General features: G+C 37.6%; 1 protein-coding gene across 1 annotated transcript; it reads left to right on the top strand.

Annotated features, from left to right (window-relative positions):
• Window positions 1–12,765: 12,765 nt before the first annotated feature.
• On the top strand, window positions 12,766–19,449 carry CAV2 (caveolin 2). The gene is made up of 3 exons (XM_032401189.1): window positions 12,766–12,972; window positions 13,297–13,484; window positions 18,294–19,449. The coding sequence occupies exons 1-3, from the start codon at window positions 12,823–12,825 to the stop codon at window positions 18,442–18,444; spliced, it is 489 nt and encodes a 162-aa protein (XP_032257080.1). The 5' UTR covers window positions 12,766–12,822; the 3' UTR covers window positions 18,445–19,449.
• Window positions 19,450–21,547: the final 2,098 nt, after the last annotated feature.

Here is a 21,547-nt window from a genome sequence, read left to right as displayed (position 1 = left end):
ATTATAACCAAAAAGTAGAAACAACCCAAAAGTCCATCAACTAATGGATAAATAACATTACTAAAAAGAAATATTACTCATCCATCAAAAGAAACGAAGTACTGATTTATAATGCAACACTGATAACCTTAGAAATATTGTGCTGACATGAAAAAATGCTCCACGTCACTCGGCATCAGGGAAATACAAATCAAAACCACAATGAGATACTTCCTCAAGAAGTTAAAAATAGAGCTATCCTACAACCTAGCAATTACACTACTGGGTATTAACCCAAAGATACAGATGTAGTGAAAAGAAGGGGCACATGCACCCCAATGTTTGTAGCAGCAATGTCCACAATAGCCAAACTGTGGAAGGAACCAAGATGTCCTTCAACAGATGAATGGATAAAGAAGATGTGGTTCATATATACAATGGAATATTACTCAGCCATCAGAAAGGATGAATACCTACCATTTACATCGACATGGATGGAACTGGAGGGTATTACGCTAGGTGAAAAAAGTCAATCAGAGAAAGACAATTATCATATAGTTTCACTCATATGTGGAATATAAGTAATAGCCTAGAGGATCTTCGGGGAAGGGAGGGAAAACTGAATGGAAAGAAATCAGAGAGGGAGATAAACCATGAGACATTCTTGACTCTGGGAAACAAACTGAGGGCTGTGGAAAGTAGGTGGGTGGGGGGATGGGGTAACTGGGTGATGGGCATTAAAGAGGACACGTGATGTGATGAGCACTGGGTGTTATATGCAACTAATGAATCACTGAACACTACATCAGAAACTAATGATGTAATATACACTGGCTACTTGAATTTAAATAAAAAATAAAATAAATTTTTAAATTTAAAAAGTATTAAAAAAAAGAAATATTGTACTGAGAGACAGAAACAGTCACAAAAGACCAGATACTGCATGCATTCATTTATATGAAATGCTCAAGACAGGCAAATCTACAGAGATAAAAAGTAGATCAGTGGTTGCCTGGGCGGGGGGACGGAGGGATTAGGAGATAATAGCTAATGTGTAGTTTCTTTTGAGGGTGATGAAAATGTTCTAAAACTGATGATTGTGGAGATGATTGCACAATTCTGTGAATACACCAAAAACCACTGAATTGTGCGTTTTAAATTTGTAAATTGTATGGTATGTGAATTATAGCTAAATAAAGCTGTTATTTAAAAAAAAAAAAAAAGAAACCCAAAAATATCCTAAATTTTTTCCATATGGTTCCATCTTCCATTTAGAACATTCTCCCAAAGACAGCAAAGTACATGCATTTCTTTCTACTCTTTTAGTGTAGTGCTTTCTGCGGCACTTCAGAGCTATTTGGGCCAAACCTGCAGCCATGTGGGTGGCCCCTTCCCTTGCAGTGCTCAGGGTCAGTCCACAGGCCCATCCCCCTCTGGAAAGGCATGAACCACTCCCATTGACTTGGAACATTGTACACCTGTTTTCCCTTCTTTCCTTTGTTGTTGAAGAACTAGCAAAGTCCTAACTTTTAAGCTCCAAATGTTTTAAGATTAATTCTAGCTTCCTCATGCTATCAGTCGAAGAAGGCAGTGGAAAATAATTCTCAACAATAGTTGGTCTACGATTTCCTTTCCATTTGCCTTCAAAATAATTTATGTGCTTTTTTCACAGATTGAAATTATCAATTTCATTTTGTTATAGTATCAGCACTCCCAGAGCATAATGCTCTCACTGAATAGGGAGTTGAAGGAAAGCTAACTGAGGCATTTCTAGTATTCAGGGAAAAGCCACTGCAGAATTGAACCTTTGTTTTAGAATAACCATAAAATATATAATACATATGCAGATTATGAGGTTAGTGATTTTATTCTTTAGCTGATTCCAGAACTATAATCGACACCTCACTTGTGTCAAAAAATAAAGCAGAGCATATCCTACAAGCAAACACACCTTAAATATTTTATTGAAAGGTTTTTTTCAAATCAATGTGATATCTAAGGACCATAGTTAATTAATTCCCCATCCATTTCCTTGAAATAAGCAGGAAGAACCTGGACATGCTGGAAAAAGTCCTGGACCAAAACTCAAGAAACTTGAGTTTACATCCTGGACCTAATATTTAATAACAATGAAAACTCCCAACTCCACAAACTTCTTTGAGCCTCAGTTTCTTTGTCTCTAATATGGGTATAATAACAATTGTCTTGCCTAACTCACAGGACTGTTCTTAGCAGCAAATGTAAAATGTATTTGAAGAAAAATATAAAAGACATATACAATATTAAGAATTATGAGTTGGGTGAGAGAATTGAACCTTATTCAGTATGAAGTCACCTCCCCTCCCTTTGGTTACCAATTGTTTTCTGCAAGCATGGACCCTTTGAGGAGACTAAAATGTACTGAGTATCTTTTTAGGTAATGGCAGAATTTAACACTACCTCAGGCATTTTGTTTCATGCTTATGTCATTACCATTTTACAATGAAGAACTCAAGAATAAAAGAGGTCAAGTAACAACCAAAGTTACACAGCTAATGATTATTAGAAAAGGAATTAAAACTTAACCTTAAACTCATGTTTTTTCTACTACATGATACTGTCAGGGGAAATTCTCTTTTCCCCAACCTCTTGAATTGTTCCAATCACTTTAAGGCATCACAAATTACAGTGTCTGCCATCAATAGCCCTGAAATGGAGAAAGATGGTCTGAAGACTGTTGTCAAGCTCAATGGCAATAGGTTTTAATTTGCCCGGGACAGTTTCTGTCTACATTGGTTATCCTAATGTAATTATCAACAGTGCCCTCTTTGCACTCCCAGAAATGTTTTAGTTTGGACCTGAGATGTTAACATTGACTTTATACCATGAAGGTTAATCAGAATCATCAAGGAATTAGATCAGTACTTCTCAACTGTTATCACTAGATATCAAAATTATAAATCTTTAAATGTATAAAAATTTATATATATTTACATATATATGTAAATATATATAAATTTATATATATTTAAAGTTGTATGCAGTTAAAAGGGACAACAAAGATAGAAGAAATAGAGAAGTCATCAGCATGTAAATGAAGAATTGTGATACAGAATACATCACCATATTCAGAAAAAAAAATCCACTCACTCATAATTAGATATTTTAAAAGACAGCTTGTAAAAACAACACAAGTTAACACTTGATATATCCCTTCGCCGGGAAGCAAGCAGAGTGAATAAGAATGCATTTTCTACTCCCCAAAGAGCTAGGTTGATTATGTTGACCCTTCTGTGTTCCTATGAGTGTTTTCCAGTGATACACCTTTTGGGAAAAATAGCAGTCTCAAACCAGTACTTGATTTTGCTTTTCATCCACCTCCTGATTTTAAAAAGACAGCAGGGGTCTGTCACCTTTCACTCTTGACATTGCCAACCTTAATATTTTCTTATATTCTTATTGAATTAGCAAATTCATGGTACGGATGTGGAGCAATTGGAATTTTCACTCACTGCTGGTGAAAGTGTAAATTAGTATAATCACTTTATAAAATGGAAATATCTACCATAATTGAATACACATTTACCCTTTAACTCAGCGAATACTCTTTTAGATATAAACCCAACAGAATATGTATATATCTGCATCAAAAGACTTATTCAGAAATGTTCATAGCAGTATTATTCATAGTAACCCCTCAAAGGAAACAACCCACATACCCATAGAGTACCCATTAGAGTAGATAAACGAATTGTGGTTTATTCATACAATGAAACACCACACAGCAATGGAGAGAGATGGAATGAAAACAATAGAACTATTCCTCTGTACAAATGGATGTATCTCACAGTTGTGTTTAATGAAATGAATTAGACTTTTTAAAAAGTATTAAATATGATGCCCTTTATGTAAAATTTATAACAAGCAAGTCTAATACACGATGTTAGAGTTCAGGATCATAGTTACTTTGGGGGAGGAGATGAGGGTGATACAGAGACTGGCATGCGACAGATTTCTGAGGTCTGGTAATCTTCTATTTATTGATCTGAGTGGAGTTATAGGGTGTGTTTTCCTTGTGATAAGTTGAGCTGATGCTTATAATTTTTTCACTTTGATATGTGTATATATATATTTGATATGTATATATATATGATATATGTGTATATATAGCACTTTAATAAAAATATATATATTCTTTGGCTGTTGTATGGAGAAAATAATTTCTGGGAGAAGAATGGAAGCAGAGTCAAGCATGGAGCCTACTGAGACGATTCAGGTTGAGATGTTAATTTAGACCAGGGAGAGGAAGTAAAAATGAAAGAAGGTGAAAGCACTGGGTTTGGAGGTAGAACTAACCGGCTTGATGGGGAAAGAGGCAATGAGGGAAATGGAAGAATTCAAGTTGACTCATAGGCTTTGAGTTTGACCAACTATGTGATGAGAATGACCAGTGGTAGAAATCAAGAGCCAGGTTTTGGACATAAAAAGCTTGAGATGTCAAAATTATCAGCAGGACATATAAATTTGAAGCTTTGGAACAGGTTTCCAATCATCAGCATATAGATAATATTTATAGCCATTACACTGGAAAGCTTTATAACTAATTCAGTTCTCAACCCTGCCCTATTCAAAATTTTACCAGTGACTATGGATAAAGATATAAACAAAATCGCAGATTAACAATGAAGTAATACAATGAAAACTGTCAAAAATAAAAAAAGAAACTCAAAGCATGATAAAATTTAGTAGGAATAATATAGTCATCCTGTTAAGGTCAAATAATCAATTACTTCATATTAGCAGATGACCTAACCAAAATACAAACGAATACAAGAGACTTAGAAAGTTTAAATCCAGGGGCGCATGGGTGGCTCAGTCAGTTAAGCGGCTGCCTTCGGCTCAGGTCATGATCCTGGGGTCTTGGGATCGAGCCCCACATCCGGTTCCCTGCTCAGCAGAAAGCCTGCTTCTCCCTCTCCCTATGCCTGCCGCTCTGTCTACTTGTGCTCTCTCTCTATCTCTCTGTCAAATAAATAAATAAAATCTTTAAAAAAAAAAAAAAAAGAAAGTTTAAATCCAATGGTATTAGTCTGAATCAGCACCAGGATAGAGCAGCCAAAGAATCAGTCTAGAGATCAATACACAGAAGGAAATATAGTATGCTTGCTTTCCCCCATACTGCTGAGACCCCAGACCAAGTGTTATGCTTTATGTGTGATTTTGAGATAAGAAACAGGATCAGAGAAAAAGAGAATTAGAAGAAGCATTCGGGAATATTGACACAGGAAGAACAATTGTGGGAAATGAATCTGTTCATTTAGTAGGAACGGGGGCTAGTTTTTAAAAACTACTTTCAAACACTTCAAGGGCTGACATTTCACAGTCTTATTTTAACTGTAGAAGGCAGAAAATGATATGGATGGATGGACGGATGGAAGGAAGGAAGGAAGAATTTCAGATAGATGGTTCTGGAACAAATAATGAAGAATTTTATAGCAACCATATTTGGGTTGCTTATAAAATAATTCCCCATTGCTAAATATTCCTACAATCTGTAAGATCAATTATGAAGATTTGTTGATGGGTGAACATTGGTCTAGAACCTCTAAGTTCTTCCCAACCCTGAGATTAATGAGCAAGACTATGTGATTGGGGAAAATAACATTTTGGAAAAGAAGAGAGCAAGAAAGCAAGAAAGAGAGGAGGAAAAAAGGAACAGTTCCATCATGGAAACACTTTCCCTGGAAGGAAGAAAACAAACCAACAAGAAAACACCAAAGAAACTTAGAAGAAAATAAGATCCATGGCAGGAGTGTAAGTCCTCTAAAGGAGGTTCTAATATCCTAAAACATCTCCCTACACCTAAAAGGAACTTACCTGGATTTTATTCTGTTCCTAATAGATAGTTGAACTCTGACAGATAATCAGCATCCTATAATTATAAATAATTTAAGCAGCATTCATTTGTCACCTCTTGTGTCTTATATTATGCTATTTTTTTAATGAAAAAGACTTGCAATACATACACGGTGAAATTGGAGAAGCTTTTCCAAAGTGATAAAATAATAACTCTATTTTTTGGCCCAAACATTTAGCTATTTGTGTTCTACTCCTTCAGAAAATACTTTGCTTTCATAGTAAGAGTCTTCAGAACCAAGTAATTTGAGTAACATGCCCTTTATAGCAACATTCTGCAAATTCTACTATTTCCAAATAAAGTAGTGTGCAGTTTTTCAGGGCCACAGTGTTTTACTATCTAAGTTTATTTTCAGTGACATGTTTATCCAAGAGCTTCCAATGACCACAATAATTTTTAAAAAGGAAAAAGCATACTCGTTAGTAAAATATGTAATTATGTGAATGTATGTAGACTGATAATAAGTGACAAGCAGAATCTTACATTCATTCACTATTATTAAGGAGAAAATGTCACTCTATTTGAGAAATAAATGTTATCATGTCCCAAAAGTGAGATGCTGACATAAATACAGATGTTATAGGAAACAGTGCATATTTCAATGAAAAGTTGATTGTTTCTCTTGAAGATTAGCATGATGAGAATGTTCTGAATGCTCTGAAGGATTCCTATCTTTTTAACAAAATGCAAACATCCATTAAAATTGCTTTTGAAATCAGACATTTATTCACTTACTAATTGTTTAACTAGAGGAAAATTACCTTATTCAGAAACACAAGAATGCCAATAGTCCTATATACAATGTGTTTAATAGAGTAACTTCTTTAAAAAAAATAGAGTAACTTCTTTAATATCTACCTTTAGATGCAATCCTCTCATTGTTCTAAACAAGGAACCTAGAAGTTAAAAAGCAGTTAGCAGACAGAGGGCCTAATTGGGCTTCAGTAGCCCAGAAAGAGTGGATAAAAACACCTAAATTGCTTAATTTATTTTGTGCCTTTAAGTAGTGTAAAAATCTGCCTTATAGTTTTGTGTAACCACAGAACAGAAATAGACAAATATTATTTTAGTAAACTCTGTAGAAACAAAATTCTTCCCACATATTTATTGATAGAAAAATATAATCTAAAAATTCTCCTGCCCAACCCATTGGCAGTCTTCCAGTCTTCCATCTGCTCTGTGCAGTTGTATTCCCTTTGCTCTTGATTCCCAGATGACTCTCTCGAGCATTAAAGGTCACCTAGTAGACACTAAAACACTACTTTACAAGAGTCAGGTGGAAGATACTCTGTGTTTTTGTCTTTATTCTTATATTGGAAATATGCACTAATACAAAACAAAACAAAACAAAATTTCCATCCTTTTTTCTCTTGACTAATATAGATTAGCTATGTTGTGTTTTTAAATTGGCATTTACTCTAAATGAAAGTGAAATAACATTTGTAAAAAGAAGAATTACTAGAGAAAACAAAGGCTTCAAATTAAGCTATACTTTTTCTGTCCAAAATAAAACCCCAAACCAAGAAAACAACCTCTAGATCTGTTGTTTTATTAATTAGTAATCTTACTGTACACATTTCAGTTGGTATTTGGAAAACATGTAACTATTCATCTTTATAGAAATATGTTCCCATTTGAATATAGAGGAAGTTGTACTTACTAAGAGGTTAACTTGAAAGTTAGTGCTCACCAAAAGTTAATTAGCGCCAATTTCATGTTCTGGAAAGATAAAATATCAAAGTCCTATGCACATGTCTTATTTATGTATACAGTATTCCAGAAATGAATGGGATACTCAAAAGATTAAACAGGAACATCCTTTACTTATGGAAAACAGGATAAGATAAATCTGAAATTAATTGTCATACATTGTTTTGAATAAGAATGGAATGACCTATCCTCTCGGCTCTAATCATGAATATGGACTTTTTTTTTTTTTTAAGATTTTATTTATTTATTTATTTGACAGAGAGAGAGACAGCGAGAGAGGAGGGGAGTGGGAGAGGGAGAAGCAGGCTTCCCGCCGAGCAGAGAGCCCGATGTGGGGCTCAATCCCAGGACCCTGGGATCATGACCTGAGCCGAAGGCAGACGTTTAACGACTGAGCCACCCAGGTGCCCCAAATATGGACTTTTTAAGAGTGTACTTTTCTATTGTGTACTTGTCTATAGTGTACTTGTCTATTTCTAAGAGTTATGTATTTCCAAACAAAAGTTAATTCTGGAAATTCTTGTGTATGAACAGAGGTTTTTGGCCAGAGGAGGCACTATTTGAAAGAGCCAGAAGATTAAGTCGGCACTAATTACAAACAAATGACTATGTCTTAATATTAAACTAAAATTTCCCTGGTTCACTGGTACAAGGCTAATTTTACCTAGAACGTAGACAAAAAGACAAGTGATAGGTAAGAAAAAAAATTAACAAGCTTTCATTAAATGCTATACAACTATCTGGCACACCTCACAACAGCTGATTATTGAATAACTTTAAATAACAGGTATTTTTTTTATCTGTTCCTTTAAATTATTTTTGTGGGAGGCTGTGCTGTGTATTGAGGAGGGGATAATTGGAGGGTGGGGATGGAGAGAGGAGAGGATGAAAAGATACACTGATCAAGAAGGACTAGGGGACAGGGAGTTATGCAAGAAACAGTTTATGGGAATGGGTCGTACAGGACACTGGCGGTCTTTCCACAGAGAGAATGGGTCGTACAGGACACTGGTGGTCTTTCCAAATTTCTCAGGTTTAGTCCTTGCTGATAGTAAGCAAGTCTGGTTAGAGAAGCTTAAGCAATTGCCTGGCTGTTCACTAACAGGTCCATGGACTTCTCCGTTAAGGTCACCTAAAACTCGAAAAGCTATTCAGTTGCCAAAGAGTCTCAAAAATCACTAAACCTTACAACCCGAGGGAATCAAGAGGTCCCAAATTTCCATTTTTCTAGCTATAATTATTCAAACCATTCTGGCCCATGGTAGGGAAGAACAGGAGGTTGCAAGGTACACAGGGCCTAAGAGTTGCTTCTTGTTGGTCTCTAAATGAGGTGTATGTATCCCTCAAATAATACCAGCATTGTATTGAAAATCTGTAACTAATCAATGATAAAGGGTTCTTCTGAAAATTTAAGAGAGCAAACAAGTATCCTTAAGTTTAATTTCAAAAATCCCTGGAATTTATGATAAATTGGTGTTACAATTTTTTTTAAGTGTTCATTAAATTTTTTTTTTAAAGATTTTATTTATTTGACAGAGACAGACACAGCGAGAGAGAGAACACAAGCAGGGGGACTGGGAGAGGGAGAAGCAGGCTTCCCGCCGAGCAGGGAGCCCGATGTGGGGCTTGATCCCAGGACTCTGGGACCATGACCTGAGCGGAAGACAGAACCTTAACGACTGAGTCACCCAGGCGCCCCTGGTGTTACAATTCTGAGATTTATCCTAATCATGGGTTTGTAAATGGACAGCTGAAGCTTAATTTTTCCCATTCACATGAAAAACTGTTTCAACAATGTCCTATCTAAGGGTTCTCAGCCTAGGAAAGGAGGGGAAAGGTGATGTTGGTCCCCAGGGGACATTTGGCAATGTCTGGAAATGTTCTTGGTTGTCGTAACTGGGGAGTGCTGTTGGCAACTAGTGGACAGAGGGCAGAGATTCTGCTAAACATCCTGCAATGCATAAGACAGCCCCTCACAACAAAGAAGGATCTGAACCAAAATGTCAACAGTGTTGAGGTTGAGAAAACCTGGTCTACTCCAAATGTTTTAAACATTATTAACTCATAATACTGTATGGTGAAATTAAGGAGTCTTTATTATTTTCATTAATAACCAATTTCACAATGGCAGTTTGAAAAACAGACCCTGCCCTAAAGTTGTATGTAAGCTATACAGAAGGGAAAAAATGACACCTTTGTGATTTGTGAAAGAAAGAAAGAAAGAAAGAAAGAAAGAAAGAAAGAAAGAAAGAAAGAAAGAAAGAGAAAGAAGAAAGAAAGAAAGAAAGAAAGAAAGAAAGAAAGAAAGAAAAGAAAAGAAAAGAAAAGAAAAGAAAAGAGTGGAGAGAAAAAATTAGCTATTTTTATTCATAAAGGCATTCACATACAAATTTCAATGAACCAGAAGAATCATCTTCTCAGACAACACATTGAGAAAAGTGAGGAACAAAATAATTATAAACTATCCTACTAATAAAACTAATCAATTATCAAGTTGTTATTCTTCAAATATATTAATAAGCCATCTGAAGATCAGTGCTCTTGTCAGAAGCTATAACAGCTAGAAGATGAATGTAACAGTATGTATTTATTATGAAATTTTTTAGTTCCCTTGGTTATAGGGCAATTTAAAAAAAAACTAAAGAAAACTATGGAAGGAGTGATCATGTGATTTGGGAGATACTCATGTGCTCAGCCATTTACCTCCAACCCACTTTCTGTCGACTCCCTTTCCTGGTAGATTTCCCTTCCAGTTAGTAGGGACCATTTGCTTTGGTAATCACTGGTTTAAACCCCTTGAGAACAATAGCTAACACTTTCTAAGCATCCACTAATAAGATAAGCAAAATCATTTTTATAGCTCCTCTCAAAAAATCTTTGGTATTAAAATGGCGAAATGAACAAGAATTTCATCAGAATAAGAACCTTACACAGATCAATCCATGGGGGAAGTGCTCAATAAAAATTTGTAGTGAATGAATGAGTGAATCCTTCTTTTTTAAGCTCTATGCTAAATACGACAAACCTAGATGGGTTTCTTTTAGCTTAGGTTTTAGAGTCATATTTTCATAAATACCCATCATTTTACAAATGAATCTATAATCTAAGCTGTCCCATTAAGACAATGTTAATTTCTTCTGCTTTTTGGCCTCCTGGCCCTGATGCCTGAAAAATGAGTCAATTACTTTTGATAACTATTGCAAATGTCTTACTAATCCCACTGGAAATGTAAACGTGATCAGAGGACAAAGAAAGGAAAGAAGCTTAGCCAGATTTTCAGCCACTGCTTAAACTAACTCTAGCACTATGGGAATGACTTTCTTCAGCAATATCTTAAAATCTGGGATTATTTTAAGAAAAATAAACTTTTACAAAATGTTAGTTAGCTATAAACCCATTTCTTTTCCGTTTCCTGGTAATCATTATTATGAATTTTCTTAAGTATTAAACTCTTCTAGTCACTTTGATAGTTTTTGGGCAACAACTCTAGAAGAGCCCCAACTCTTAGAGTCAGTCTGCTTAGGTGAAAGGAGGAGGTAGAGAGGAGTAGAAAAAGCAGTAAGCAAAATGTCTAAGGCATCACTTTGGAATGAACTGAACGTGAATAAAATTGGGAAAGGAAAGTAAGAAAAGAGAATGGGCAAGTAGGACCACCTTTGAGACAGGAGGGGCACCATGACAGGCATGAGATTCAACCATGGGGTTACAACCCTGCTATCCATTTAATTATTAGAAATATTGAGATTTGGCTCCCAAATATTTTTCCTATTCAGATCCTGCTCTTTGTGTATGCTTTTTATTGTTTCAAAAAGTCTTTTTTTTTTAATAAGTAATTCTTCAAATCCAGTTCACACACCAGGATTTAATACGTGCAGCAAGTTCCAAATACACTATATTTCAGCAATACTTAGTGTGTTCCTACCATGTCTCAGGCCCTGAGCAAACAGCAGGCACCCCCACAAGTGTAAGACCCTTTTACTTCTGGCAAATTTTCACTAAGTACTTTCTTGGTCCCCAAACAAGTATCTAAATCCACCAGACTTAGCCTTTATAAACATGCACAATCCTCCTTTCTGAAAGCTTTTGAGTGAGCACTCAGCAGTCTGATTCTTCTCCTGCAGAGTGGCTTTATGATAGGGGTTTGTTCACATGTTTCCTACAGGTAGTTGTGGATGTGACTGCATTGACATCTTTCAACAGGGCTTGATTCAAAGGCAAATTAAGAGTTTTAATTTAGAAAGGAAAAAGAGAGAGAGACATCCTCTCTGCTCTGAGAGTGCAAACGCCTAGGGACAGGGAGCTCACCAAACTGACTCCATTTCCTCACCTTGCCTCCAGCAGGCTCCTACATCTGTGGGCACGGGGACAGCCAAAGAGCTGACGTGCTTCCTGGATCCTCTACCACTTGTGGGATTGCTTGGCAATCAGGTGTGTCCTGTGTGTTAGAGACCATGTGAGAGTTCTACAGGAATTTAATTCTCAAGCGACAACTATGTGAAGCAGGAACAACTGCTCCCATTTTTTAAAAAGACTTTTATGTATTTGAGAGAGCGAGCGAGCAAGCAGGGGGGAGGGGCAGAGGGAGAAGCAGACTCCCCGCTGAGCAGAACCCTGGGATCATGACCTGAGCCGAAGGCAGACGCTCAACCGACTGAGCCACCCAGGCGCCCCCACTTGCTCCTATTTTACGAGGTAGCTGAGGTCCCGAGCACACATAGTAAACGGTAGAGCAGGGAGGTTAAGACAAACCCTGTGATTCTATACCCGTGCTCCTAACCACCTAGCTGCCTCCCTGCAGTAAGTCCATCATCCCTGGACAGCTCTTAAGAATCCCAGTTCTAAGCATCAAGCGATAAGACCCAGGGGTCTCTCTGGCTCCTCTGTGGCGGGAATACGGGTCCTCGTCTCCAGGGCACGCTCCGCCCGCCTGTGCAGGGCTGGAATGTGCCTGTTGGGAGCATTCACAGCCGGGAGGCAGACGTGAACCCGGCCAAAAAGTGGCGGCGGGACTCTTCTGGGCGGGAGCCACCTCTCCGGCTGCGTCCGGTTCCCGCCCCTCAGGCCCGGCAGCGAGGCCGGGCTCGGGTTGGGCCCCCACCGGCAGCGGTAGCCCGCAGCTGGAATCAGCCGCCGCCCGGGCCGCGCGGGGAGAGGCGAGGCGGGGCGGGGCCGGGCGCGACGGGAAGGGGAGGACGCGCCGGCCGGGCTGCAGCCGCCGCCGCGCACCGAGCGCCGCGATGGGGCTGGAGACTGAGAAAGCAGACGTCCAGCTCTTCATGGACGACGATGCCTACAGCCACCACAGCGGCGTCGACTACGCGGACCTGGATAAGTTCGCGGACTCGGGCTCCGACCGGGATCCCCACCGGCTCAACTCGCATCTCAAGGTGAAGAAGCCTGGGGCGGGCTGTAACCTGGGCCCCGCCAAGGCTTGGGGACACGGGTGCCCCGTTTACCCCCGCCCGGACCCCAACCCCCACCCTCGCCACTGGGTCAGCCGCCCAGGGTCTGGGACCCGGAACTCACATAAGGTGGGGTCGCCTGTGTAACTAGGAATTCTTAGCCAAATTCTTGTGTGCCCAACCTCACCCTAAGAGAAGGTAGGGCACCCAGCCAGCTCCTTTCTCCTCGCTTCTCCCACCGGAGCACTCCTGGTTCCCCGGGCTTTAGGTTGGGTGACAGTTGGGGATTCCTGTGTCTTGCCTCTGCAGGTGGGCTTCGAGGATGTGATTGCAGAGCCGGTGTCTACACACTCCTCTGACAAAGTGTGGATTTGCAGCAATGCCCTCTTTGAAATCAGCAAATACGTGATCTATAAGTTCCTGACGTTGTTCCTGGCTATCCCCATGGCCTTCGCTGCAGGAATTCTCTTTGCCACCCTCAGCTGTCTGCACATCTGGTGAGAAGGGGCACACCGGGGTAGACCGACCTTCTGAATCGTAGGAATGTTCTTTGCCACCTGCCCGCTGCACTCCCCTTCTCCCAAGGCGCGCTTGTAAGAAGAACACGCATCAGCTCGCCACAGTAGCAAGAACCTGGAGGCCTTGAAGGGCAGTGTGCTTTCTTTAGAATCATAGGTTGAGTTAGGAGTTTAAACAGAAGTAATGTTCCTCCGCCCTCAGGTGTGAATTTCCTTCTGATGTTAATAAGGCCCAGCTGACTGGAGGTGGAGACCTGGAGGCCATGCTTCCTGCCCCAGGCTGTTCTCTTACAGGGCTGAGTTATGACTTGTGCCAGTGGTTCTGGGCAAGGCTCTTATTTCTTTTATCACCTTCTATTCAGTCACCACCTGTGCCCGGGCTAAAACAAAAGTGATCTCTGAGCAGAATGCCAGTGACAATATAATTGAACAGGGATATCAGGCCTGGTTAAGCAGTGCTATGGAGGGGCTGCTCCAATCCTGCCACTAGCAAATGGTAAGGATGAGACCAGAGGAGATGCTGTGTGTGTGCAATTAAGGTGAGGGGCCCCCAACAGAAATGAATGAAAACTCAAGCTGCAGGATAATGAAATGAGGACTCCAAAGTACTTTTTCACCTATGAGACAACATGGGGAGGGGCATCAACTTAAAGGGAAAATAAGTATAGAAACCTACTGGGCATTAATAGGATGTTTTGAGTAACTTTATTTACACTCAAAATGCATCATAAAACTTTGGAGAACTTTTTAAGCACTAAAAAATTTTTAAAGGAAAATATTATATTTATGGTTTTAAAAGATACTTACTTTGTCCTGAGAGAAAGAGCATTATGATCATCCCCCAGTATTGCAACAGTTGTCAATATTGTGCTTTAGGGCAGTCCTGGCAAAATGTATAATCCTAAATGCCTCCATGTCTTTCCTAATCACTTCATATGCTATTGCCACACCCTAACACATGTTGTGTTCATTGTTAGAAGTTAAAAATTATTCTCAATTCCCCTTTACCTTGTAAATCAATTTCTTTTAGTTTCTTAGCTAGCTAGTTAGCTCAAGCAGATAAATTTATTGAGTGCTTAGTTTGTGCTGGGCACTGGGCCAAGGATGAGTAAGATGTAGGATCTGCCTTCAGTTTATTCAGCATATCAGGGCAGCTGGCTATGTACAGAAGTAGATGCTGAGGAAAACTGTTAAACCTGTTGAGGAAGAGGGAGGCACTGGGAAGGCTTCATAGAGAAAAAGGAGTCTAAAAAGTCTTTTAAAGGATAAATAAAAATTCTGGGTGCCTGGGTGACTCAGTTTGTTAAATGACCAACTCTTGATTTCAGCTGAGGTCATGATCTCAGGGTCAAGAGATGGAACCTTGTGTCAGGCTTGGCGCTCAGTGTGGAGTCAGCTTGAGGATTCTTTCTCTCCCTCTTCCTTCTTCCCTCCCCCTACTCACATGCTGTCTCTCTCTCTCTCAAATAAATAAATAAATCTTAAAAATAAAAAAGGATAAATAAAAATTCAAGTAAGTAAAAGACAAAGAACACCAATTTAATTTGATCACTAAAGATGGAAAACAACTAAAATATATTGAAAGTGACAAAAGACTGCCAGAGGAATGAAAATCTCTGCCTTTATACATAAGCAAATTCACAAAGGCCAGATGTATAGTTAGCTCATAGTCTGACAGTAGCACATGGATTTTTTAAAAGAGGCCTAAGCCAGCCCATAAAATTTTGGATTCCCAATTAACCAAAACCAGTCATCTAACCTCTTTAAAAAATATGAAAAACTGAGTGACCACATAGCATATTGTGAAATGTTGGCTATTAAGCTGTTTGGAAACACAGACTGCCATATTTATAATCAACAAAGCTGGGCTTTCCTAAAGCACTCGCTCAGGAATTGAAAACAAAATGGTTTTCATTTACTAAATGGTGGAAAGATAGAAGTAAAGCTACAGTTACCAAATGATGCTTCTCTTCACCTGGCTGTCCTGAAAACAGAAGGTGTTTTTTTGTGGGCAGTGCTTCCAGTGGTGAATCATCAAACCATTTCTTTTTCAGACACATAAAATGTATTATTTAACCTCAGCTTGTTTTTCAAATTACAATCATGTGGGTCATTAATATTTAACAATCATCCATTCATCATCAGGCAGCTGTGATTGCAAGTAGAGGAGTTACTTCAAACAAAAAAATGCTTAAAAGTTAGTTTAAAACTATCTTGATAAAATAGATTTATCATTAATGGATTACATTCCCATGACATGATAAGACCAGATCAAGGAGAGGCCTTATAAAAAAACAAACCTATTTGAGTGAGCCTTTCTTCTGCATTGTTTTACTTCTCCTTCTTTCTTTTTTTTCTTTTGGCAGGGGTTAGGGGTTGTTATTACCAGAGGTTGTGAACCAGAGTTATGAAAGTGTGCAGTATTAGATATTCGAACCACATCACATCGTCACAATGGATCTGATTTTAGATTCCTTAAACAAACAAATAACAACACCACCACCACCCAGAACTCAATCTGGTGATGTTGGATCCTAGGTCAGAAGTACAGGTCATGAGGGACCAGTGGGTTGTTTTGATACCATACCACATTCAGACTGAGATAGCCACCATTTGGCAAGAGCAGATTATTGGTCATAAGGGGATCATATCAAAGAAATGTGGCTGGAGCTCCCTTACCGTTTGTTTTTGCTGGGATGCAGTTCAAATAGATAGTCCAACTTATAGAAATATAGTAGTAGCAATTTCACTTCTGGAAGAGATTTTTAATATAGCAAATTGCTATGACAATGCAATCTACATGACACTACAGTTAATACAAAGCTAAGAAAAAGTCTCTGTCCCAAGGGCTTTGTCCAATGGAGGAATGTATAATCTTATAAGTTATAAGATTTCTTTAAGAAATGTTTGGATCGGGTGCCTGGCTGGCTAAGTCGGTTAAGTGTCTGCCTTCGGCTCAGGTCATGATCCAGGAATCCCTGGATCAAGTCCCTCATCGGGCTCCCTACTCAGGGGGGAGTCTGCTTCTCCCTCTGCCCTTCACCCCCTTCGTGCTCTCTCTCTTAAATAAATAAATAAAAGCTTTAAAACAAAAAAAACAGAAGTGTTTGGATCATTGGATCCTCTGACCCACAGTGAGAGAACAACAACTTAAAGAAAATAAAATGAGTTTACCACATCCTATCAACTGAAGTCTCAAAAGTAAGCAGTTGTACTTTGCTGAACTGGAAAGTCCACTTTTGTCCTGTGCTTCATTCCCTTTTAGGACATAGAGATCTAAGAAGTTATGGGATAGAAAATGTCTTATCCTAAGGAAGAGTGGAAAGTATATTCTCAGTGAAGTAGATTCGGTTAGGAAGCTTTCTGATTTAAACTTCAATTTGAGATTGTTTTGTTTTCACTGTATATTCTGACTTCAAATTGTTCTACTTATATATGATGGCATCATATGTACATTATAATGACAGCATCATATAGACATTTCAAGGGTGCATAGTAAGCGTTAATCCTTATAGCCAATCTGTAAGAGCTCCTGTTCTACTTTCATTTGTAGTGATATGCCCAAGGCCACACATCAAATGAGAAACATAATGGTAAAAAGTCAAAAGTTGTCATCATTCGGGTTTCTATTCAACTGTTTAGCTTTGAAACACCTAGTAATTAGTTTTCTTTAAACATTTCTTTAAGTCTTAGCACTTGGAACAAAATATGAGATAAATATAAATGTGTATGCAGTCCATATGAATAATTCAGTATTCTAAAAATATCTCAATCAATCCGACAGTTGCCTGATCTTCCCTTCCCTGTTGGCTAAGCACAACAGACCTTTATTTAAGTCACATTTTAATAGCAAACCAAGAAAATCAACCTTAGTTCCTTGTGCCCATACAGATAATAATAAAAATTCCATTCAGGCTACCAGCAATTCCTGAGAATTCAAAGATACTTTTGTGCTCAAATAGCACTACTACAATAGAGAGCATTATTCAGAGGATTACAGAGAAAATTAATCAGCCTGAGGAATATGAACATTTGCAGTCATCTTAAGAAAAGACATATGGAAAAAATAATTTCAGGATAGTCTGGGTTTTTTTGTTTTGTTTTGTCTAAGAGTTCTGACATGATTGCAGAGTTCTTTTAACTCTACCACACAGCTCTTTTCAGTGTATGTAATTATTATGAAAAATTAGTAATATTAAGCGTGACAGTGCTAAGTTCACTTCAGCCCAACCTTTAATAAAGGTCAAGGATGTCTTCACTTAAAGAGCTTCCATTCAAGTAGAAAAGACAGAAGTATAGCCATCTACTTATGATACCCTTTGGTAAATTTAAGGATTAAGAAATTTTGCTGTAGTACTTTAGAAGCACAAAAAGGGAGTGTCCAACCCAGCCTGGCTCAAGGGGTAGGGAAGTGGAATGAGGCAACAGGAAAGGCTACCAGCAAGCACAACTCCAGGGAAATACGAAGAATTAAGCAGGTTAATGTTTAGGGGCAGAGATCAGGTAGATACATTTACCGTTTTATTTATTTTTTTGTTTTACTGTTTCAGATAGCATGCCACCTATAGAAAGAATACTGGTGTTATCATCTACGTGCCTGTTTATTTTTTTAAGCAACATATCTCTGTGCATCTTATCACTATGTGGGTCACTGTTTATTGACTTGTTTCAAATGTTCAAATTTAGGTGAATTAGGCCATTATTATATCTTTTCATGCATGTGTAAGAGTCAGTGGCCTCATTTGGCAACACCAATAATCCTTACACAAATCTCTTCCTCCATTCCAGGATTATAATGCCTTTTGTAAAGACCTGCCTAATGGTCCTGCCTTCGGTGCAGACAATATGGAAGAGTATAACAGATGTTGTCATTGCCCCATTGTGCACAAGTGTAGGACGCAGCTTCTCTTCTGTCAGCCTGCAACTGAGTCATGACTGAACACTGGGACCCCAGGTCTGGAGTTCTGGATACTGTAATACTTCTTGGTTGTTATAATGTAAAAGCACTACTGTTCTGTTCTAAGCGTTCCCAACTGTTCTAATTAAGAAAATTTTTAAGATTGGCAACCACATTTAGAAATGTTTATTGGCAGATCTTTTCAAATAATGCTTTTCTAATTAATAGTCAAGGATTTCACTTCTAACTTTAGAGCCAGAATTATACAATGGGTTGGCAACACTTAATTTTAAAGGCAGTTTTTACTTTAGTACAAAAGTATACATTTTATAATGATGAATTTATAAAGATCAAGGGACATTTCTCAAACACTGTAATAGTTCTGTGCACAACTGCTTGTAAAATTATGGAATTTCTTATTTTTTTACTCTGAAAGTAATACTTTTAAAATTACCTTTGCAGATAAAGTCATGGGAATACTTACAAAAAAAATATACAAAGATCCTAGAAATTATAGTAACAAAAGCATGCAGTGGTGATAGGCGCTATCAAATATAATAGGACAAATAAATGTGAAAATAGATAATGAACGTGTGTACCTTTAAATAAGATATTGTTAACCTACAGGTCTATTTAATAAGATGTTTCATTGTACTGTATATTTTGTACTTAATGTAAATGTTGCTCTAATCAGATTGCTTTTAAGTACTTTTATTATATTTGTTATCTTGTTGAACTAATATATAGAATGAGTAAATGTCTCTTTCATGGGGAACTTCATTGGTGAGATTGCACTGTCTTGATTATGTAAGCATATATATCTTCTTTGGGAATAGAATGTAAAAGAGTGATATACAAGGTTTTTCTTTCTAATTTTTCCAAGCAAAATCCTGAAATGTTTTATGACTGAGCTTTTTCTGGCTGTGACCTTAAAATTAATCCAAATCTAATTGGTATTTCATCTGGGAGATGCTTTCGCTCTTGTAGTTAGAAATTAAACTTGTGGGGCGCCTGGGTGGCTCAGTCAGCTGGGTGTCTGCCTTTGGCTCGGGTCATTATCCCGGAGTCTGGGGATCGAGCCCTGCATGAGGCTCCCTGCTCAGTGGGGTGTCTGCTTCTCCTTCTGCCTCTGCCCCTTCCCCTGCTTGCGTTCTCTCTCTCTCTCAGATAAATAAAATCTTTAAAAAGAAAAAAACAAAAAAAGAAATTAAACTTGTATTGCATTCCTGTTAATGTCTCACTTTACCTTCAAGTAATACTGGTGCTATTTAATAACATTTTACATAAAGGCTATTTCTGACACTTAAGTACTATTTCAACTACAGTGATTCATGGAGAGAGACTTACAGGAAAGTTGTCAATTTTTTGGGCCCATGCTCTTGAGCTACTATACATATATATATATATATGTAAAAGATTAACAGATACAGACTTTCATGATGTTGTCTGATATGGGATTTGTTACACAGTATAAAATTATTCTTATCACTTTTGAATTGTAGAGTCCTATTTCAATGTTATGAGTCACTGTTGTTTTAAAAATCTCATTATTCCAAAATGATAGGCATGTACAAAAGATGTCTATGATGTAAGTGGTTACTATAATTTACACATCTTAAAAGTGTGTAAATGCTCAAATTTCAGAATTATTATCAGAACCTGAATTAACATTCCTTTGAATATCTTCATAGATGACAAATCTTCATTCAATGAAGATTAATTTTACTTTTCCAAATTGCCAGGACTGGTGAATATAAAGGATGATTTAACTGGAATACTATTGGGGGCCAAAGTAAACAAATGATTAAATTATGAAACTCCTATCCTTTTGAAGAGAAGCTACAAAAGAGACTTCAAAACTGCCTCTAGGCCATTGTAGCATCCTTAGAAAAGATTCTCTTGATCATTACCTTAAAACATTACCACTCATTTGACGACATAGATTTTATGTTAGTTAAAAAGATCAGTCTCGTGACTTTACAGTTATACTATAAACTATACAACTATATAGTTGTATTTAAAGTGTTTTTAAAAATATTTGGATATGTTGATTGGCCAAAAGTATTTGATTAATAAAACATGCATTTAAATAAATCATAAGCTTAAATAAATCATATCTTTTCAAATAGCTATCGATAAGTTTTAAAGCCAAAATATATAGCAAAACATTAACTTTTAGCAGGTGAGACATATGATTTCCGTATTTCTGAATAGCATTGATTATTCATTAAAATTAATTTTTTTTGAGATTTGCCATTAATTATTTTATTTCAAAGACTGAAATTTTGTACCAAGTGGATTCAGGTTTCATATGCAAATATGTTGGTTCTTTTATTTGAGGGTGGGGCAAATAGATGAGTATTTGTAATAAACTTTCTAAAAACCCATAAAATGTGTTCATTGTTTTTATTACATTAGATAAGAAACTGATCAATAAAGAACCTTTTTAAACCTTGTTACAAACCCGTAATAGAAAAAAATACATGAGTTACTGCTTATTCAGGAATATATCTGCGAAAAATTATGGGATTGGTAATTTAATTATTTGTTTTCCCAGTACTTAATCAAGTTCCCTATAAATTTTTCTATCATTTGATGAATAGTATACGCAATGAATTGTTCACAAACCCATCATACTTCATCTTCCTCATGAAATGGAAGTCTCTTGCTAATCCTAAATAAACTGATATTTCTGTTTTCAATTTTTTAAATAAGAAAGTAAAACAATATAAATCACATGTACTTGGATACTGGTATCATGAAGCCCGACGAGAGTCCAAAATTAGTTTTGGAAAGTGAGTATGAGAAGAGTAGTTGCTGATATTGGCATGGATTTTCTCGTCAGTTAATCTGGAAAAATGACCAACCTCTAATAATAAAGCAGGTGTTTGGCTTTCTAAAATGCTTTTTATAGTTTTGAAGAACTTAAAAATCTCCTCTTTTCAATAGTCATCCACATCCCATTAATTTCTTTAGATGCCTTTCTTGGGAAGCTGTTCCAGTGCAGTGAAAAGGGCCCTGCCCTCCAGATTAGGCATCTGGATTCCAGGCTCAGCACTGCCATTACTGAGGTGTGTCACCTGCAAAGGGTTTAATCTCGGTTTCAGTTTTCTTATCTCTAATGAAAGGATTGAACTAAAGGATC

The sequence above is a fragment of the Phoca vitulina genome, unplaced genomic scaffold, assembly GCF_004348235.1.
Source record: "Phoca vitulina isolate PV1807 unplaced genomic scaffold, GSC_HSeal_1.0 scaffold4, whole genome shotgun sequence".
Taxonomy (NCBI): Eukaryota; Metazoa; Chordata; class Mammalia; order Carnivora; family Phocidae; genus Phoca; species Phoca vitulina.
This window is presented reverse-complemented; position numbering and strand designations above follow the sequence as displayed.

Bases quoted from the DNA above. Each gene is read 5' to 3' on its own strand.
- CAV2 (XM_032401189.1), top strand. From the start codon at position 12,823: ATGGGGCTGGAGACTGAGAAAGCAGACGTCCAGCTCTTCATGGACGAC. The intron at 12,973-13,296 runs GTGAAGAAGCCT...TTGCCTCTGCAG, and splicing joins GGCTCAACTCGCATCTCAAG to GTGGGCTTCGAGGATGTGAT. The intron at 13,485-18,293 runs GTGAGAAGGGGC...CCTCCATTCCAG, and splicing joins CTCAGCTGTCTGCACATCTG to GATTATAATGCCTTTTGTAA.